The sequence below is a fragment of the Anabas testudineus genome, chromosome 1 (genome assembly GCF_900324465.2).
Source record: "Anabas testudineus chromosome 1, fAnaTes1.2, whole genome shotgun sequence".
Classification (NCBI taxonomy): Eukaryota; Metazoa; Chordata; class Actinopteri; order Anabantiformes; family Anabantidae; genus Anabas; species Anabas testudineus.
The window spans coordinates 18,887,807-18,903,009 of NC_046610.1; the positions used below are offsets into that span (position 1 = coordinate 18,887,807).

Genomic DNA, 15,203 nt, shown 5'->3' on the forward strand with positions numbered 1-15,203 from the left:
GGAACGTACAGGCCCAGTGCAGAGGAGAGGAAACAGACGGGAGCAGCGGGATGTGAAAAAGCTGGCCTGCATCTACCACTACCCAAAGAGGAACGCCTCATATGATCACAGATGACCCTGCATACCTACACTTCTCTGTCACTGTGTAAACAGTGGATCACTCAGTGCTGGCTTTGTGTTTGCCACCAGAAATCATTGGGGACACTGAACACTGTCTGTGCTGCACCGGTGACAACAAATAGACTGATCAGACTGTCGGTTCCCTCACCTATGTCACTGCATGGAAGGAGGAAGTACTCAGTTTAATCAGTGTTAAAGGTTGGCTCACTGTTTTCATTCCCTTATCTTAACTAGTCACTCCCTTTAGTCAACCACATAAGGAACATGAGCTGCAGCATATTCTCCACTTGTACAGAGGTTAAATTATTTTTACTGTGCTGTGTATTCTGTCAATTTTTATATCTTTATAAAACTTTCTGAACTTTGAAGGATGTTTATGAAACACTGATGACAGTGGTGCACTTTTTTGCTGACCTGTGAGAGGTTTGAATTTCACAGAAAATTAAAAAAAAAAAGCAGTATATGTGGGACACAAGAGGTTCTGTTAATAAATGTGTACACCAAATATAACTTCTCTGTTTTTGTCTAATTGAGAAGTATTGAAGGTAACAGGAGAAAAATCTGGGATGTTCAAGACATTTGGCTTCTCAAAGGTATTTATTCAGACTGTGTGTGAAGAGTCACCAAAACTGTAATAACACAAACTACACTTGTCAATTTTTGTTGAGAAGTAGCTGATGCACAGGATTTCAAGCTCACACGCGTGGATTTGCAGAACACATGCGTCATATGAAGATGCTCAACATTCTTTGACTGTATTTTTTTTTTTTAGCTACGCTGCCTAGTTGAGTTTGTGGTAAGTCACCAATCTGTTAAGATGTTTGCTAAATTATGGCAAAGCTGGTTTGTGCTCTCTGGTATAAACATGGCGATTTTCTGTTTCTCTTATTGTCAAAAATCCCACAACACCAAATTAAACACCAAGTTTAAATGACAGAACACAAACACTATAGTTTGTGGGACATGATTGTAGGTTTTTTTTTTTTTTTTTAAGTCAAGTTTGTGCGATGTGCTGACTTTTTTGGATTTTACAATAAATAAATAACATTTCTCCTTAAATCTTTAGTAACAATAGTTTGACATCTCTGGAAATTCAGAAAAACACTTGAAAAAAACTCTCATTTAATTGTTTTTTTTTTCGTGGGATTTCTTGACCGTAAGAGAAACTGACATCACCAGCTTCCTGCTCTAAGCTTCAAATCTCTTCTTAAGTTCTGACACTTTGATGAGAGGACGCTTCATCTCGTCCTGCGCCTCAGAGCTGCTGTTCTCTTCTGATGTATTTGAGTCACATGTCGAGTGAGTCTGTGCGTTCTCCCGGACCCACAACTTGTTGCAAGGTGTCCCAGACTCGGTCAAGGCCTTGGTCCTGGACTTCACCTGGAGGCCCTGGCTGGATGCTTGAGGTTGGAAGCGTGCTACAGCTGATCGCACTTTAGGGGGAGTTTGTCTCACCTCACCATCCACTTTCTTTACTGCTTCCTCATTCTTTTGTTCTGGTGGGGGCTCAGGGTCAGCAGAGAGACTCTGAGGACCAGGAGAAGCTGTGGTCTCTGGATTGGGTGTGTCCTCTTGTCTGTGCTGCTCCTCCACAGTGTTAAGATGTTGGGAAGTCAGTTTAACAAGTTCATTTACAGATGTCGTCACATCCTTGTTTTCCTCCTCCAGGTTCTCTTTCTCCTCTTTCACTCCTGCTACAACTTGCTGCTCTTCATGTTCTTGTAATTCAGTTCCTTCATTTACTTCCTGACTCTGACATTTCTCATTTCCTCTCATTTCTTTCAACCCTTCATCTTGTGTGTCAGCAATTTCTATCACTGGGTCTTCTACTAAACTCTTTCTCTTTTCCTGATCATCTTTCTTTCTCTCTTCCTCTAACTTTGCTTCCTTAAAGTTATTTCCGTCAACTATTTCTTCTGCTTGGTCCCCATTTACTGCCACCTTCACTTGTTCCTGTTCCTCTTTGTGCTCCCTCTGACCCCTTTCTTGTTCTCCCATTTCACACTCTGCAGGCAGACTGTCTGTCCCCTCTTCCTCTGGTACGCTGGTGTCCAGGCACAGAAAATCTGAGTCCTCTGTCAGGTCTGACAGCTCCTCTGTGGTCTCCAGGTTCCAGCTGTGCAGGCTGCCACTGCCACTGATGGACAAAGACAGACTCTCCTGGCTGGGATTGGCTGGAAAACGCTGGAAAGCACAGCTAGTGTTAGACACAAAATCACAGTTCACTTTGTTGTGTACAGAACCTATAACAAATTTTCATGTCAGTGTCAATTAAATAAAAATATTTGAGGTGAAATCAGTGTTTGCATTAAAATTGAACTCCTTTAAAATGACTGACCTAATCCAACAGATGTCCAGATATTTGGTGCTGGTAGTCTCACAATTAGGGAAATGATGATCACCTGAGTGCAGTGAATGCATCTCAAGGGATTGCAATATAAAGACATTTGTGTCTGGAAGGTCCAGTCACTAGGTTATTCAGTATTCCTGGCTACCATTACACCATGAAGACAGAAGAACACTCACGACAACCCAGAGAACAGGTCATTGAAAAGCATAAGTCAGGGGATGGATACAAAATCATCTCCAAGGCACTGAACATCCCCCAGAGCTCAGTGAAAACCATCTTTAAGAAATGATAGGAATGTGGCACATGTATAAATCTGAGTGACATTATGTGGTATTTTGTAGTAAAATAATTCCTTGGACATCGCTTGACTTACTACGTCTTAACCTAGAGACAAAACATCACCTTAACACACACCTTCCACCATAGCGCCCTCTTCAGGTTCTTATTTGTATATCACAACACAACACAATGCAGGAAGGAGACTAGTGAGAGAGGCCACTAACACACTGATGATTACTCTGAGGGAGGTACAAGCTTCAGCAACTGAGATAGGAGAGAGTGCACATACAACAACTGTTGCCTGTGTTCTTCACCAGTTAAAGCTTTATGGGAGAGTGGCAACGAGAAAGCCACTGTCGAAACAAAAAGTCAAGACAATGACACCAAAAATACAGCAACAGCTACACAGAAATGGTTTACAGACAACAAGGTGAATGTTCTGGAGTGGCAGAGTCAAAGCCCAGAACTCAATTCAATAGAGAATTTGTGGAAGGACTTGAAAAGGGCTGTTTACACCTGATCCCCACGCAACCTGACAGAGCTTGAGCAATTTTGCAAAGAGAAATGGCAAAAAATTCCAGTATCCAGATGTGCAAGGCTAACGGAGACCTATCCACTCAGACTCCATGCTGTGATTGTAGCCAAAGGTGCCTCTACCAAATACTGACCTAAAGGGGTGAATATTAATGCAAACACTGATTTTACCTTATATATTTTTATTTACTGACATCACTTTGTAGAAACCTGTTCTCACTTTGACATTAATGAGGTGTTTTTCTGAATTTTCTTTGTCAAAGCTGCCAACTTTTTTTTGACCATGACTGATTTATAATTAAAGATGAAACAGGAGGTGAATACTTTTTATAGGCACTGTATGCTATACTACTACTATTATGTGTCACTTCTTCTTCTTACCTTTGTGATATAGTCATGGCTGTCCGGTCCAAACAGATCAAGGCTGCGTGTGCCGTACAGCAGGCCACGGTCATGGGAGCTCCGGGAGCTGAGTGTGTCGAAGATTTCCCCGAGCAGATCCATCTCTTCTGGGTCACAGAGCAGTGAATCTTCCCCCTCTTCTTCATCCTTCTGGAACTCGGAGTCAGGCTCAGTCGCAGGTGAAGACACAGCTCTGATAACAAACAGGCAGATAATGACACAGACAAGAAAATAAGTAATGCCCGTAGCTCCTTTTTGGTGATACACATACACTGTGTGTCTCCACAACACTGGAGGATTGATTGAATGATTTAGTTTTGAGTTTATGTTTTATTCTCATTATTTTCTTATATATATTGTGTTCTCTTTGTCTAAATGTGTTTTTGCTTTATTTTGTATGAATTCAGCAGCCTACAGGCACCTCAGGTTTAAGGACCAGCATGCACCTGGGAGGCAGTGTGAGGAAGGAAGTGAGATTTCTTTGTAATTTGCTCACTTGCCAAAAATAAATAAAAAAAATGTTAAGATCAATGCTCTATTTTTGTGGTACATCAGTGTTTCACTATAGGTAGTACCTCACATCCAAACTTAGTCCCAGTAGTTGAGTAAATGTAGTTACTTTGCACAAAAACTCACCCGTCCCATGTATCTCGAGTGTCTCTGATGTTGTCCTCGTCTCTGGGACCCCTGTTTTTGTGAATAGGGCGACGGGGACGTGACTGACATGAGGCAACGCACAATAACAAAGCACAGGGAGAGCAGAGCAACGTGCCCCGAACAAAGATGACAGAAGTGTTGGAGCAACACAAATGAAGCGGTAGCCAGTAGAGCAAGTTAGGTCAGGATGCAGATGATGTCTCAGTTTTAATAGGAGATCGACATTTGGTGCATGTAGGACTGTTTAAAGGTGGGGTCTCACCATGCCGAAGTGTTGTGTGATTGGCAGGCGGTTCTGCAGGCAGTCAGACTGGGCTCGGCGGTGTGAAACAGATCCTCCTCTGTGAAGCTTGTGTTCTACATTGTGGGCCTGCAATATACACACACACACAGAATTAAAACCACAGCAGGATTTATATCAACAAAAGCAGGTACCCACATAAACACGAGCCCACCTTTTGCATCAGCAGGTTTTTCAAACCAGTCTTGGCGAGACCTTTGGCCTGGGAGAGATGAAAACAGATTAAGAAGAGAACTGGTTCGCTAATGTGGACATAATCCAACTGCCCTCATCCCAGCAAGAGCTCCTCGGTCTGTACTCACCTTCATGTTTGCTTTAGATTTCATGTTGAGGATGAGCGCTCCTCCCCCTTTCTGTCAAAAGCACAAATGCATCCGTGTTGCACTTTTTGGCAAAATGGAAACAACTGTTTAAATAAAGACTAGAGGAACTTACCTTTAAATTACCAACTAACTGTTGATAAGATCTGCTTCTCGCTACAAGTAGACAGTAATAACATACAAAGATCATAAGTGATATGCAAGTGATGAAAAAAATGTATTGTATCACACTTATATGTACACACTCATATATTCAGGTACACACCTGCTGTTGTTTCACAATTTAGGATCTCCTCTTCAAAGAGGTCATCCGGTTCCTGCCCTTTGTTCAGAATATCCAGGCGACCATCAATGAACTACAAACACAGATATTTCCTTTAATCATTTGATCTGCATATGAAAATGACCACATACGTAAAGTAACATGTAGAGGACTAAGTAAGACAGAAGTCGCCTGAAACATCGGTGCGCACAACAAGCCTCTGTACAGCGTTGTCATTGTAGTATTTGTCCAGCAGATGGCAGCAAGACACGAGTCACAGTACGTACCTGTTTAAAGAACTGTAAGTGAATAGCACTCTTCAGAAACTGCCTCATACTGGAAGACTTGTGGTCGAGAAACAGCTCCTCGTTGAATGATATTTCCCCCTCCTGCAGAAAAGGAAATTATAGATAACTATACCTATAAATAATATAATTATTATCACTGCAAAGTTGCCATTTTATTTTTACTCTGTAGAAGAGTCACTGACCTTTTGACTGTGCAGTGCGTCCCTGTAGCCTCCGAACAGCACAGCCTGAGCTTTCAGGAAGGCTCGTGAGACACCAGAGCCTGGGGACACAGCCTGACGCTTCAAGCACACCTTTAGTTCGGACATCTGTGGACACATGTATTAATTCATTTAAACAGTCAGGTCAGGTGAGCATGAGGCACAAGATGTGTTTTTTAGTTTTTCCCTTGGATCATTAGTTGACAGAAGAGAGTCACGGAGGACACAGCTAAATCAAAATGAGGTCATCACTGATAAGTCTGTAACCTCAAGCTGCTAAAAAATGTGAATTGATTTTATTTGCATAGTAACCAATTAAAACGACACTGCTGTTTGTTATTGCATGACTGGTAAATTTTACTTCCTAGTTAATTCTACTTTTTCATAGTTTCACTTGATTGTGTGTTACATGCCAGCAGTCCAGTCCCACTTTCCTGACTATAAAAACAAGATAAAGCGTGGGAGTGGGATGCAACCACACACGCAGAGCATTTATTACCACTTCTGACGGTATCCTTTTTAGGTCATCAAAGGGGGTTTCCAGTGTGTTTGTATCCACATTCAGAATCACAACTTCCTCCAGCCCACGACTCCTCACCTTCTGTGGAAAAGACACACAGAGACACAGTTTGATCAGGGCTCATGTCGGCAGCTATATGTATACGTTTATTATTATCTGAATGGCTGAAGTAATGTTAGTCAGCTGTTTACCTCAGATAGACTGGTGTGGACCCCTATTAGGTAAGGCATAGGTGCACTGTAACCAAATAAAAAAGTGTAACTCTAATGTCAGTGCAATCAGAATAGTGAGCCAGCTAGATAGGCGGACTTCTTACCAGCAGTAGTCCAGTAGGTGGGGTGGCAGGACTGGTATGAAGATGTGTTGCCAGTACATGGGGTATAACACGGCACTGAGCGCATGCACACAAGCTGTCAGCTACACACGACACAAAATGGAGGTCAGTTTTACACAATGACAACACACAGGGCAAGTGTGCTTGTGTGGTCTGCTATGCTGCCATGGTGACCAGCATGTGACCTCCAACCAGCACTATTCCAGTTGCAGCGAGTTTGGTTTGTGTACCGTTGCTTTCAGTAGAAGCTAAAGTTATTTCTCGTCTGAGGTTAGGTGATTGTTGATGGTAAGCACTGATGATGCTGGCTGCGTGAAATATGGCTGTTGGTTAGTGTGCATATCTGGAGGATGAACGTGCTTCTGGATCTAGAACCAAACCGTGAGCCTTACACTGCTGAGTTTGCTGGCAAAGATGAGGATGCGTCTCTCAAACAGCATGCTGGCGTAGAGCTGGAGCAAGTTGCCCACATCTACTGCTACGATCAGCTCCGTCAAGTTCCTCTGTTAAGCCGTGACACACACACACACACACACACACACACACGTACCAGAAAAAAAGCATGTGGTTAGTATGATGTATGATATAAACAATGAGTAATGGACATGTAATCTCATACACTCACATTTTCGGGGATGGAAGGGAGACTTCTGGGGTCTGGAGCAATAAAGTACGGAACCTGATCAAAATGTATGAAACAAAACGTCAGTGAGAAAACTGTGGGAATAATGGACGTCTATACTGTATCCTTTAACAGGATTAGTATCTTCAGCATCATCAGACTTTAGGGTGTCATTCCAAAACAGTGCTGCTCTCAGATGCAAATGGTCAAACACCATGTTTAGCACCAATTATAAGCTTCAAATTTTCTACAAACTGAGTAAACACAGCCTGGTGCAGAAGTATCTTCTTGTTAGTGGTATGGTCTGCCATTTGCACACTGAATTTAAATAGTTAAGTAGCTATTAAGTTACTGAAAAGCCAAACCAGAGTTCAAAGCCCTGAATAACACGTGTCACCAAACCAGTGAGGACTGAAATCATAAGATGACATGTTTCAGAATATTTTAATAATAACTTTAAACTGTCCAATTGTTTCTTTAAAGCGTGGAATTTCTTATTTTGGAATGAAACTCCTCAAACACATCAGCTGTAGCTTGAAGGGACATGGAGACATTTCTCATAGGACAAAACACCTGCTGTGGTGTCACAACAATCGAAGGTTGTTTCTATATCAATTAGAAACACGTTCACACGCTCGCTGTTCAAACGATTGTGGTAAGGTGTCAAGCAATTGTGTTAGGAGTGACAAGATTTTAGTCGACACAGATCAGGTTTAGCCATCAAGCACAGGCGGCTTAAGTCTTCCAGCAAGGGTTAGCCTGGTTCTGCTTGGCCGTCATTCCAGACCACATGAACTCCAGTGGGACTCACCCCCTCTTGTCCCTCTGGGTGTCCAACAGGACGGGACACCTCTGTGCTGACCAATAGCTGCTCTCCCTCAGAAAAAAACACAACACACTAACACTGACAGAAAACGGCCACAAAGTCAAGTGTGACTCCTGGTTCTCATTGGTTACTTAGAGATTTACCATCTGCAGAGTGACAGATCCAGGTGCCAGTGGTATGGGCTGCTTGTAGAGCGCAGCCAGCAGTGTTTTCATCTCATTGGTCTGTTGAGAAGGCAGGGAGGCATTATGTCAGTGACACTATGTGGATTTATGACTAATAAGAAGAACAGAACGATTACACGCAAGCAGCAGAGTCTCACCTGTCCCTTCGTGAGGTAATCAGCCAAGTTGTTCAGAAGTTTGTAGAACACTTCAAACCATGGAAGATAACTGTAATTAAAGTCCATTAAAATGACTGTCATTACAGTAATGAAGGCTTGGTTCAGTTTGTTTTGAAAACCAGTCCCTCACACCCTCATACACCTACCTGAGTATGCAAAGGCATGTATGTGTGCTTTTGGTGAGACGACAGAAGCCAAAGCGCTGGCATCCCTCCAGGTCAGTCAGGACAAAAGTAAAGTGCTGCACGGCCATGCCATCCCACGCTCTGAATTGATGAATGTAAGAAGCAGATGTGTGAAGAGGATTTTTGTTTGTGTGCTTGTATGACATGTAACCTGCAACAAGTGAGTTTCTGCTCACCTTTGTATGTCGTATGGGAAGCAGAATCTGGGCAATGTTTGACAGGACTCCTGGAAAGTTGGTGTAAAAGGAAACGTGAAAAAGTGTCATCCTAGTAACTCTGCGAGGTAGTGCTTGGTCACAGTGTGACACTACACACAAAAATACAGCACTTTATTACTCATTATGATGAATAGACGATGTCTTTAACAGATCTCAGAACAAATCAAATGATCAAAGTTATTGAGAAACTCCGGGTAGTTCATTCTTTTGTTGTGGGGAACCAACCCGTCAGCATTACGAGTCTTAACTACTAGCAGTGCACCATGTCAACAAATCTTAAAAACTGTGTGTTTAAGATGGGAGGGAGTGCGAGTGTGTACCTCATCGCTGAAGTCCTCTGGAAACTGAAACACTACATCAGGATCTGAAACAGTGCAATGAATGGAGATCAATGACTGTCAGTGGCAATCAGTGACTGAAATATAAAGCAATTAGTGGGGAAACAAATCACTACAAACGCGATGCTAGTGTTGCCAAGTGTAAGTGTTTTAAAGCCCTTCAGGTCACACCAGTCAGCTCAGTCTGTCACAGTACTGTCTGGTTCAAGCGTGATGTGACAGGCTGTGTGGTTTGTTCGATCACATGACAGGAAGCCTCATCTCAACAGAGGTACCTTTATATCTGGAGTCTTACATTTTACAATTTGGTACCACATACGCGAATTAATGCCTCTTTTTATGTTTAAAGTAAGTTTCAAGTGGTGGTGAACAGTCGGGTTGGTGTAGTGTGTCATGGAGGAAACTGACAGATAGAAGGTGAACAGAGTGACAGGAAAGGAACAATGAGGAGGAAGAATAACGTTAATCAACTTCTCCGCTACTCACAAATCAGTCTGCTGGTGAGAAAAACAAATACAAGCTGACAGGCGTGTGCTACTGGGAAATAAAAGATGGAGGCCTCACCTTTGTCTCGGGCTACAGGGCAAGTTGCTTCAAAGAACCAGTAGAAGGTTTGCTCAGGGTTTTGTCTGCCCGGAAAGAGAATCACAACACTGACGTGAGGCTCTGCTTAAACACGGCCACTTTAATGCCGAGATATTCGAGTGAACCTGCTTAATATGTCGCATAAAAACACACATTTCTCCAAAATCTATAATGTTACAATCTCATGCAGCTATAAAAACACTCTAATATTATAAAGATAAGATTGGTGTGTGTTAGACAGACAGTAAAATCTCCAGAAAGACCATGGTGCGACTAAACATTTGATCTGTTTTGAACGAGAACAGGCCTGCTATGAAGTGTATGGCAACTTATACAGAGCAATACATTTGCTTCAGGAAGCTTCCTGTGCAGTCGTGAGAGGAAGTACAAAACCACAAGAACAGACTGACAGGCAGAGTGATGATGATGGAAGTTCGACAAAAATGACACGATTAACTTACTTCAGTCGTGAGCCCATGCTGTCTCAATGGATCTGTGCCCATGTGTTTGTCCCGGAGGGCAGAGATCTTCAGCAGGTGTCTTAGACAACAGTCATCTCTCTGATCTAACGATAAAGTACATTAAAACAAAAGCACACAACAGTTGCAGTAGCAGCAGTCTGCACAATCTGCGCTGGCGTGACTGAACACTTCCTGATCTATGTCAGTATGCGTGTTGTGTCAGTGTCTGTATGACGTCTTCTATAAGACCACCTCTCCTCTAGTATTTATGTTCACTCTGTATATGTGTGTGTATATATATATATATATATATATATATATATACACATATATATATATATATATATATATATATATATATATGCATATGTATACAAAGAAATAAGTCGCTTTTAACTATTAAAAAGAATCACAACTTCGATGTATCGGCACTTTCTGACTTCAGAACTGCCCCTTCTTTCCTTCACTTTTGATTTTGTTCTTCACTTGGTGGCTCTCTGTTAATCTGTTTTATAAAGAGGAAATGCACAGGCTTTTGAGGTTTGAGTTATTACGGCGACTAATTAGCATGTGTTTATTGCTTACTTTACTGTATGTAGAAAGATGAACTCCATCAATATATAACACATAGCTTAAACAGGAAGCTGGTAGCCATGCTGTCCATCCTGTGGGTCTAGCATGTTACTAAACAAACAGGCTATATCATAGCTGTCCATTTGCTGAGTTTTCATAAACTGAAAAGAGGCAGCAAGGTTTCTACATCCTCCTCTGAATCAAACAGAGCTCATGCTGCCTCCCTGTGGACACTTCGGGGCTCCATTTTGGTTTGCTACATACTGTGACACATGGAATCATTCATCAGGTGCAACGATCTGCTCGTTTTGTTTGCACGTCGTTTTTAAATCTTTAAAACTGAAACCACACACAAGAACATCCAACACATAGGGATACTTTTCCCAACAACTTTATTGTTTAATCAATGAATCAATGCCAAATTAGACACGTGATCAAATCTGCATTAGTTTGAATGAATCCCTGGGAATGGAACTGTTTGAGTGATGGTGACAACATTAACAGAAAACTACTGACAAAATACCACAAGCACACTTGTGTTAGCTACCTCTACAGTACAGGAACACTGATGAGGGAGAGTCAATTTAGTGTTGTGAATCCTACTCTGGGTGGAGGAGAGGGGGCTGTGAATAGGAGAAGGAGGAAAAGCAGAGTAAAACAAACAGAGGAATACAAGGATCAGAGAGCAGGGAAAGGGGCACACTGTAAAACAAAGTCGGAGACAGAGAGCAGAGTAGAGAATAAGTGGATGGATGGCTGGATGGAGAAATGTGAGTGCTTTCGGCCTTAGGCCACCTCCTCCTCTCCCTCTTCCTCAAACTCTCCCTCTTCAGCTGTGGCATCCTGATACTGCTGGTACTCGGACACCAAGTCGTTCATGTTGCTCTCCGCCTCAGTGAACTCCATCTCATCCATGCCCTCGCCGGTGTACCAGTGGAGGAAGGCCTTGCGGCGGAACATTGCGGTGAACTGCTCGGAGATGCGCTTGAACAACTCCTGGATGGCGGTGCTGTTGCCAATGAAGGTGGCGGCCATCTTGAGGCCACGAGGAGGAATGTCGCACACGGCTGTCTTGACGTTGTTGGGGATCCACTCGACGAAGTAGCTGCTGTTCTTGTTCTGCACATTCAACATCTGCTCATCCACCTCTTTCATGGACATGCGGCCACGGAACACGGCAGCCACAGTCAGGTAGCGACCGTGACGTGGGTCGCAGGCAGCCATCATGTTCTTGGCGTCGAACATTTGCTGAGTGAGTTCGGGCACAGAGAGGGCTCTGTACTGCTGGCTGCCCCTGCTGGTGAGCGGGGCGAAGCCAGGCATGAAAAAGTGCAGGCGAGGGAAGGGAACCATGTTGACGGCCAGCTTGCGGAGGTCAGCGTTTAGCTGGCCAGGGAAACGCAGGCAAGTTGTCACCCCGCTCATGGTGGCTGAGACCAGATGGTTGAGGTCTCCATAAGTGGGTGTGGTGAGTTTAAGGGTGCGGAAGCAGATGTCATACAGGGCCTCGTTGTCGATGCAGTAGGTCTCGTCTGTGTTCTCGACCAGCTGGTGGACAGACAGGGTGGCATTGTAGGGCTCCACCACCGTGTCCGACACCTGGAGACAGAAGAAACTAAAAGTCAGGAAATGTAGATGCCACAGAAGGAAAATAACAATCAAACCGTGTGATAGGATCACTGCACCTTAGGAGACGGCACCACACTGAAGGTGTTCATGATGCGATCGGGGTACTCCTCACGGATCTTGCTGATGAGGAGAGTTCCCATACCAGAGCCGGTACCACCGCCCAGGGAGTGTGTGAGCTGGAAACCCTGGAGGCAGTCGCAGCTCTCAGCCTCCTTCCTCACCACATCCAGCACCGAGTCCACCAGCTCAGCTCCTTCTGTGTAGTGACCTTTGGCCCAGTTGTTACCTGCTCCACTCTGGCCTGGAGTAATTACGGGTAATTATGCTTATTATTTTAATCATGTTTTTTGTCTTTTAACCTTATAATTTTTATCCTTATTTCTCCCATTACAATGTCTGAATTTGTTATTTAATCAATGTCATCACTTTTTATCTCCTTGTGTAATAAACAACATGTGGGTGTGTGTGTGTGTGTGTGATTGATGATATATACCAAAGACAAAGTTGTCGGGTCTGAAGATCTGTCCGAAGGGACCGGAGCGGACAGAGTCCATCGTGCCTGGCTCCAGATCCACTAGGATGGCCCTAGGCACGTACTTCCCACCTGAAACCCAAATGCATGCGTCAACAGGTTCTTATTTAAAACCAAAAAGGCTACTGGGCTCACACTGAACTATGTGTGCAGCTGTGTCCCGTCCTCACCTGAAGCCTCATTATAGTAGACATTGATCCTGTCCAGCTGGAGATCGCTGTCTCCATGGTAGGTTCCTGTTGGGTCAATGCCATGCTCATCACTGATCACCTCCCAGAACTGCAGACAGGTTAATGGGGGAGGGAGATTAAGAAAGGTCTGAATCAAACTACTGATGTTTTAATGTACAGACGTCACATCAACGGCTTCCATTGATATTCACTATAGTGACATGCAGGATAATAATAGCTGCTTTTATCCTGCTCCCAGTCTCTCAAATGTGAGGATTTGCTGTTTGTATTCGTTGTTATATGCATCATTATAATTTGAATACAGTTGGATTTTGGACTGTTAACTAAATGCATCAACTTTGACATTTTTCACAGTTTCCCAAAATATAAATCAACAAACTGAAAATGAAATCACTTGTTAGTTGCAACCCCAGAATAACATGAGAGCCTGTTTCACAGATATCTTAAAATGATGAATAGATCTGCCTTTGGAAGAAGGTCAATGCCATGTTCAGGTATAGTTAAACAGGTATAATCATCTAATGCGTTATACCAGCGTTCCAGTGAATTCGGTGTCTGAGCCACACCCCTCTCCGCCCCCCTCTGGCCACATTCTCACACACACACACACACACACACACACACACACGTCCGTGCACATGCCTGTTGTCTGTTCACTCTTTAACTTCCTGTCAAACCCTTTGACAAGGACAATAATCCGGTCCGTCGCGTCCAAGCAACATTGCGCGGACAGAGGCGCGGACAGACGAGCTGTGTGCGCGTACGTGTGAAGCGCATCTTGTGACAGCAGCAGCAGCGGGGACGTCTCCGCCTGCCACCGCCCATCCGAAAGGATGCTACTGTTTTCTGCCTTCGCCACAGTCTTACACAACACTTTCCAATCCTCTGTGTTGACCTATTTAGTCTTTCCTGTGGACAGCGTGGCCTCTCATCGGCCCGCGCGTCAGCAGCAGCGGGAATAAACCTGAACGCAGTGGAGCAAACCGACTGCTAAGAGGCGGATGAGACGCGGAGAGCGTGTGCGTGTGTGTGCGCGCCTTCGTACCTTTGCTCCAATCTGGTTCCCGCACTGGCCGGCCTGCAGGTGCACTATCTCACGCATGTTGTCGCTGCCGTGTGGAGGAGTATGACAGAGAGCTGCTGCTGCTGCAGAGGAGCGGGAAGAAGGTGACGACGCTGTTCGGTCCTGGCCCTCCCGGCTCAGTCGACAGTCAGGCTGAATGGCGGAGGAGCTGTGGCTGCGCTGGGAGCTGTCTCGCCCTTCCCTCCGTCCGCGCCTGCGCCGTTCCTCCCGGTGCTGCAGCATGACGTCATCTCCATGGCAACGGGGAACCGGGCAAGGCCGGAAAGCGGGAGGAGATGAGAGAAGAGGAGAGGAGAGCGGAGGAGAGGTAATATGAGAGGAGATTATAGAAGAGAGAATTAGATTAGAGTCTATTAGATTAATAGGCTGTATAGATAGCTTATGAACTAGGAGATTATAGTTATTATATTATAGCTGAGTAGAGGAGAGGAAATTAGAAGGTAGAGTATAGGAGAGCAGAATAGTATAGTATATGAAGATGAGTAGAGTAAGAGTAGATTATATTATGAATATATCTTTTAGTCATTTTCTTCTCATGATATTCTTCTACTTATCGTAGCGACATTATATTTGGGTAGCTCAGCAGAAGTAATAGAGAAAACGGAGAGCGGACTGCATTCAGCAGAATCGAGGCTCGTAGAATATATATATATTAAATTAGATTACTCTTGAGCTTCATGATCTAGTCTATTATCTTTATCTTAGATATATTAGCTTTATCTTATCTCGTGAGTATAGTCTATTCTCTTCTATGCTCTCTTCTTCTCTTCTTGTCTAGTCGAGTATCTTACCTTAGCTTAGCTCTGATAGCTATCTAATCTTCTCATACCTCTTCTCTATCGCTTCGCTCTCTTCGATTCTCTTCTCTTCGATGAGATATATTACATCTAGCTCTCTTCTGTCGTCTGACCTTCGCTTCGCTCATTCTTCTGCTCTTCCGTTCCTCTTCGTATTGTACCCTTCCTTCTCTTCTCTTACTCCGCGCTGTCTCTGTCCCTTATCTGTATCATTACCTTAGAGGTAGCGCAG

General features: G+C 43.8%; 2 protein-coding genes across 3 annotated transcripts; both read right to left on the minus strand.

The window, feature by feature from the left end:
- Positions 1-1,241: 1,241 nt before the first annotated feature.
- Positions 1,242-10,356, minus strand: si:dkey-76b14.2 (DENN domain-containing protein 1B). 2 transcript variants are annotated; one of them, XM_026359826.1, is made up of 23 exons: positions 10,166-10,356; positions 9,684-9,748; positions 9,102-9,145; positions 8,740-8,789; positions 8,525-8,644; positions 8,358-8,427; positions 8,179-8,259; positions 8,021-8,086; positions 7,213-7,266; positions 6,980-7,090; positions 6,570-6,670; positions 6,445-6,490; positions 6,233-6,334; positions 5,716-5,841; positions 5,513-5,614; positions 5,229-5,319; positions 5,079-5,119; positions 4,946-4,996; positions 4,798-4,845; positions 4,605-4,712; positions 4,322-4,404; positions 3,665-3,878; positions 1,242-2,304 (listed from the first exon to the last, which is right to left on the minus strand). In XM_026359826.1, the coding sequence occupies exons 1-23, from the start codon at positions 10,180-10,182 to the stop codon at positions 1,309-1,311; spliced, it is 2,787 nt and encodes a 928-aa protein (XP_026215611.1). In that variant the 5' UTR covers positions 10,183-10,356; the 3' UTR covers positions 1,242-1,308. The 2 variants fall into 2 exon arrangements, with proteins under 2 accessions (XP_026215611.1, XP_026215612.1); XM_026359827.1 differs by lacking the exon at positions 8,021-8,086.
- A 757-nt stretch (positions 10,357-11,113) lies between these two features.
- On the minus strand, positions 11,114-14,370 carry LOC113162264 (tubulin beta-4B chain-like). Its single transcript, XM_026360317.1, has 5 exons — positions 14,136-14,370; positions 13,070-13,178; positions 12,861-12,971; positions 12,424-12,668; positions 11,114-12,337 (listed from the first exon to the last, which is right to left on the minus strand). Exons 1-5 carry the CDS (start codon positions 14,190-14,192, stop codon positions 11,525-11,527), a joined length of 1,335 nt encoding a protein of 444 aa, XP_026216102.1. The 5' UTR covers positions 14,193-14,370; the 3' UTR covers positions 11,114-11,524.
- Between the last annotated feature and the right edge of the window lie 833 nt (positions 14,371-15,203).

What these genes read in the sequence shown, in the direction of transcription:
- si:dkey-76b14.2 (XM_026359826.1), bottom strand. An exon ending in TCCACACCAGTCTATCTGAG is followed by an intron (nt 6,335 to 6,444) that starts GTAAACAGCTGA and finishes TCTTTTCCACAG; the next exon opens with AAGGTGAGGAGTCGTGGGCT. An exon ending in AATCTAAAGCAAACATGAAG is followed by an intron (nt 4,846 to 4,945) that starts GTGAGTACAGAC and finishes CATCTCTCCCAG; the next exon opens with GCCAAAGGTCTCGCCAAGAC.
- LOC113162264 (XM_026360317.1), bottom strand. Translation starts at nt 14,192, where the DNA reads ATGCGTGAGATAGTGCACCTGCAGGCCGGCCAGTGCGGGAACCAGATT. An exon ending in CTACTATAATGAGGCTTCAG is followed by an intron (nt 12,972 to 13,069) that starts GTGAGGACGGGA and finishes TTTGGGTTTCAG; the next exon opens with GTGGGAAGTACGTGCCTAGG. An exon ending in ACCCGACAACTTTGTCTTTG is followed by an intron (nt 12,669 to 12,860) that starts GTATATATCATC and finishes TAATTACTCCAG; the next exon opens with GCCAGAGTGGAGCAGGTAAC.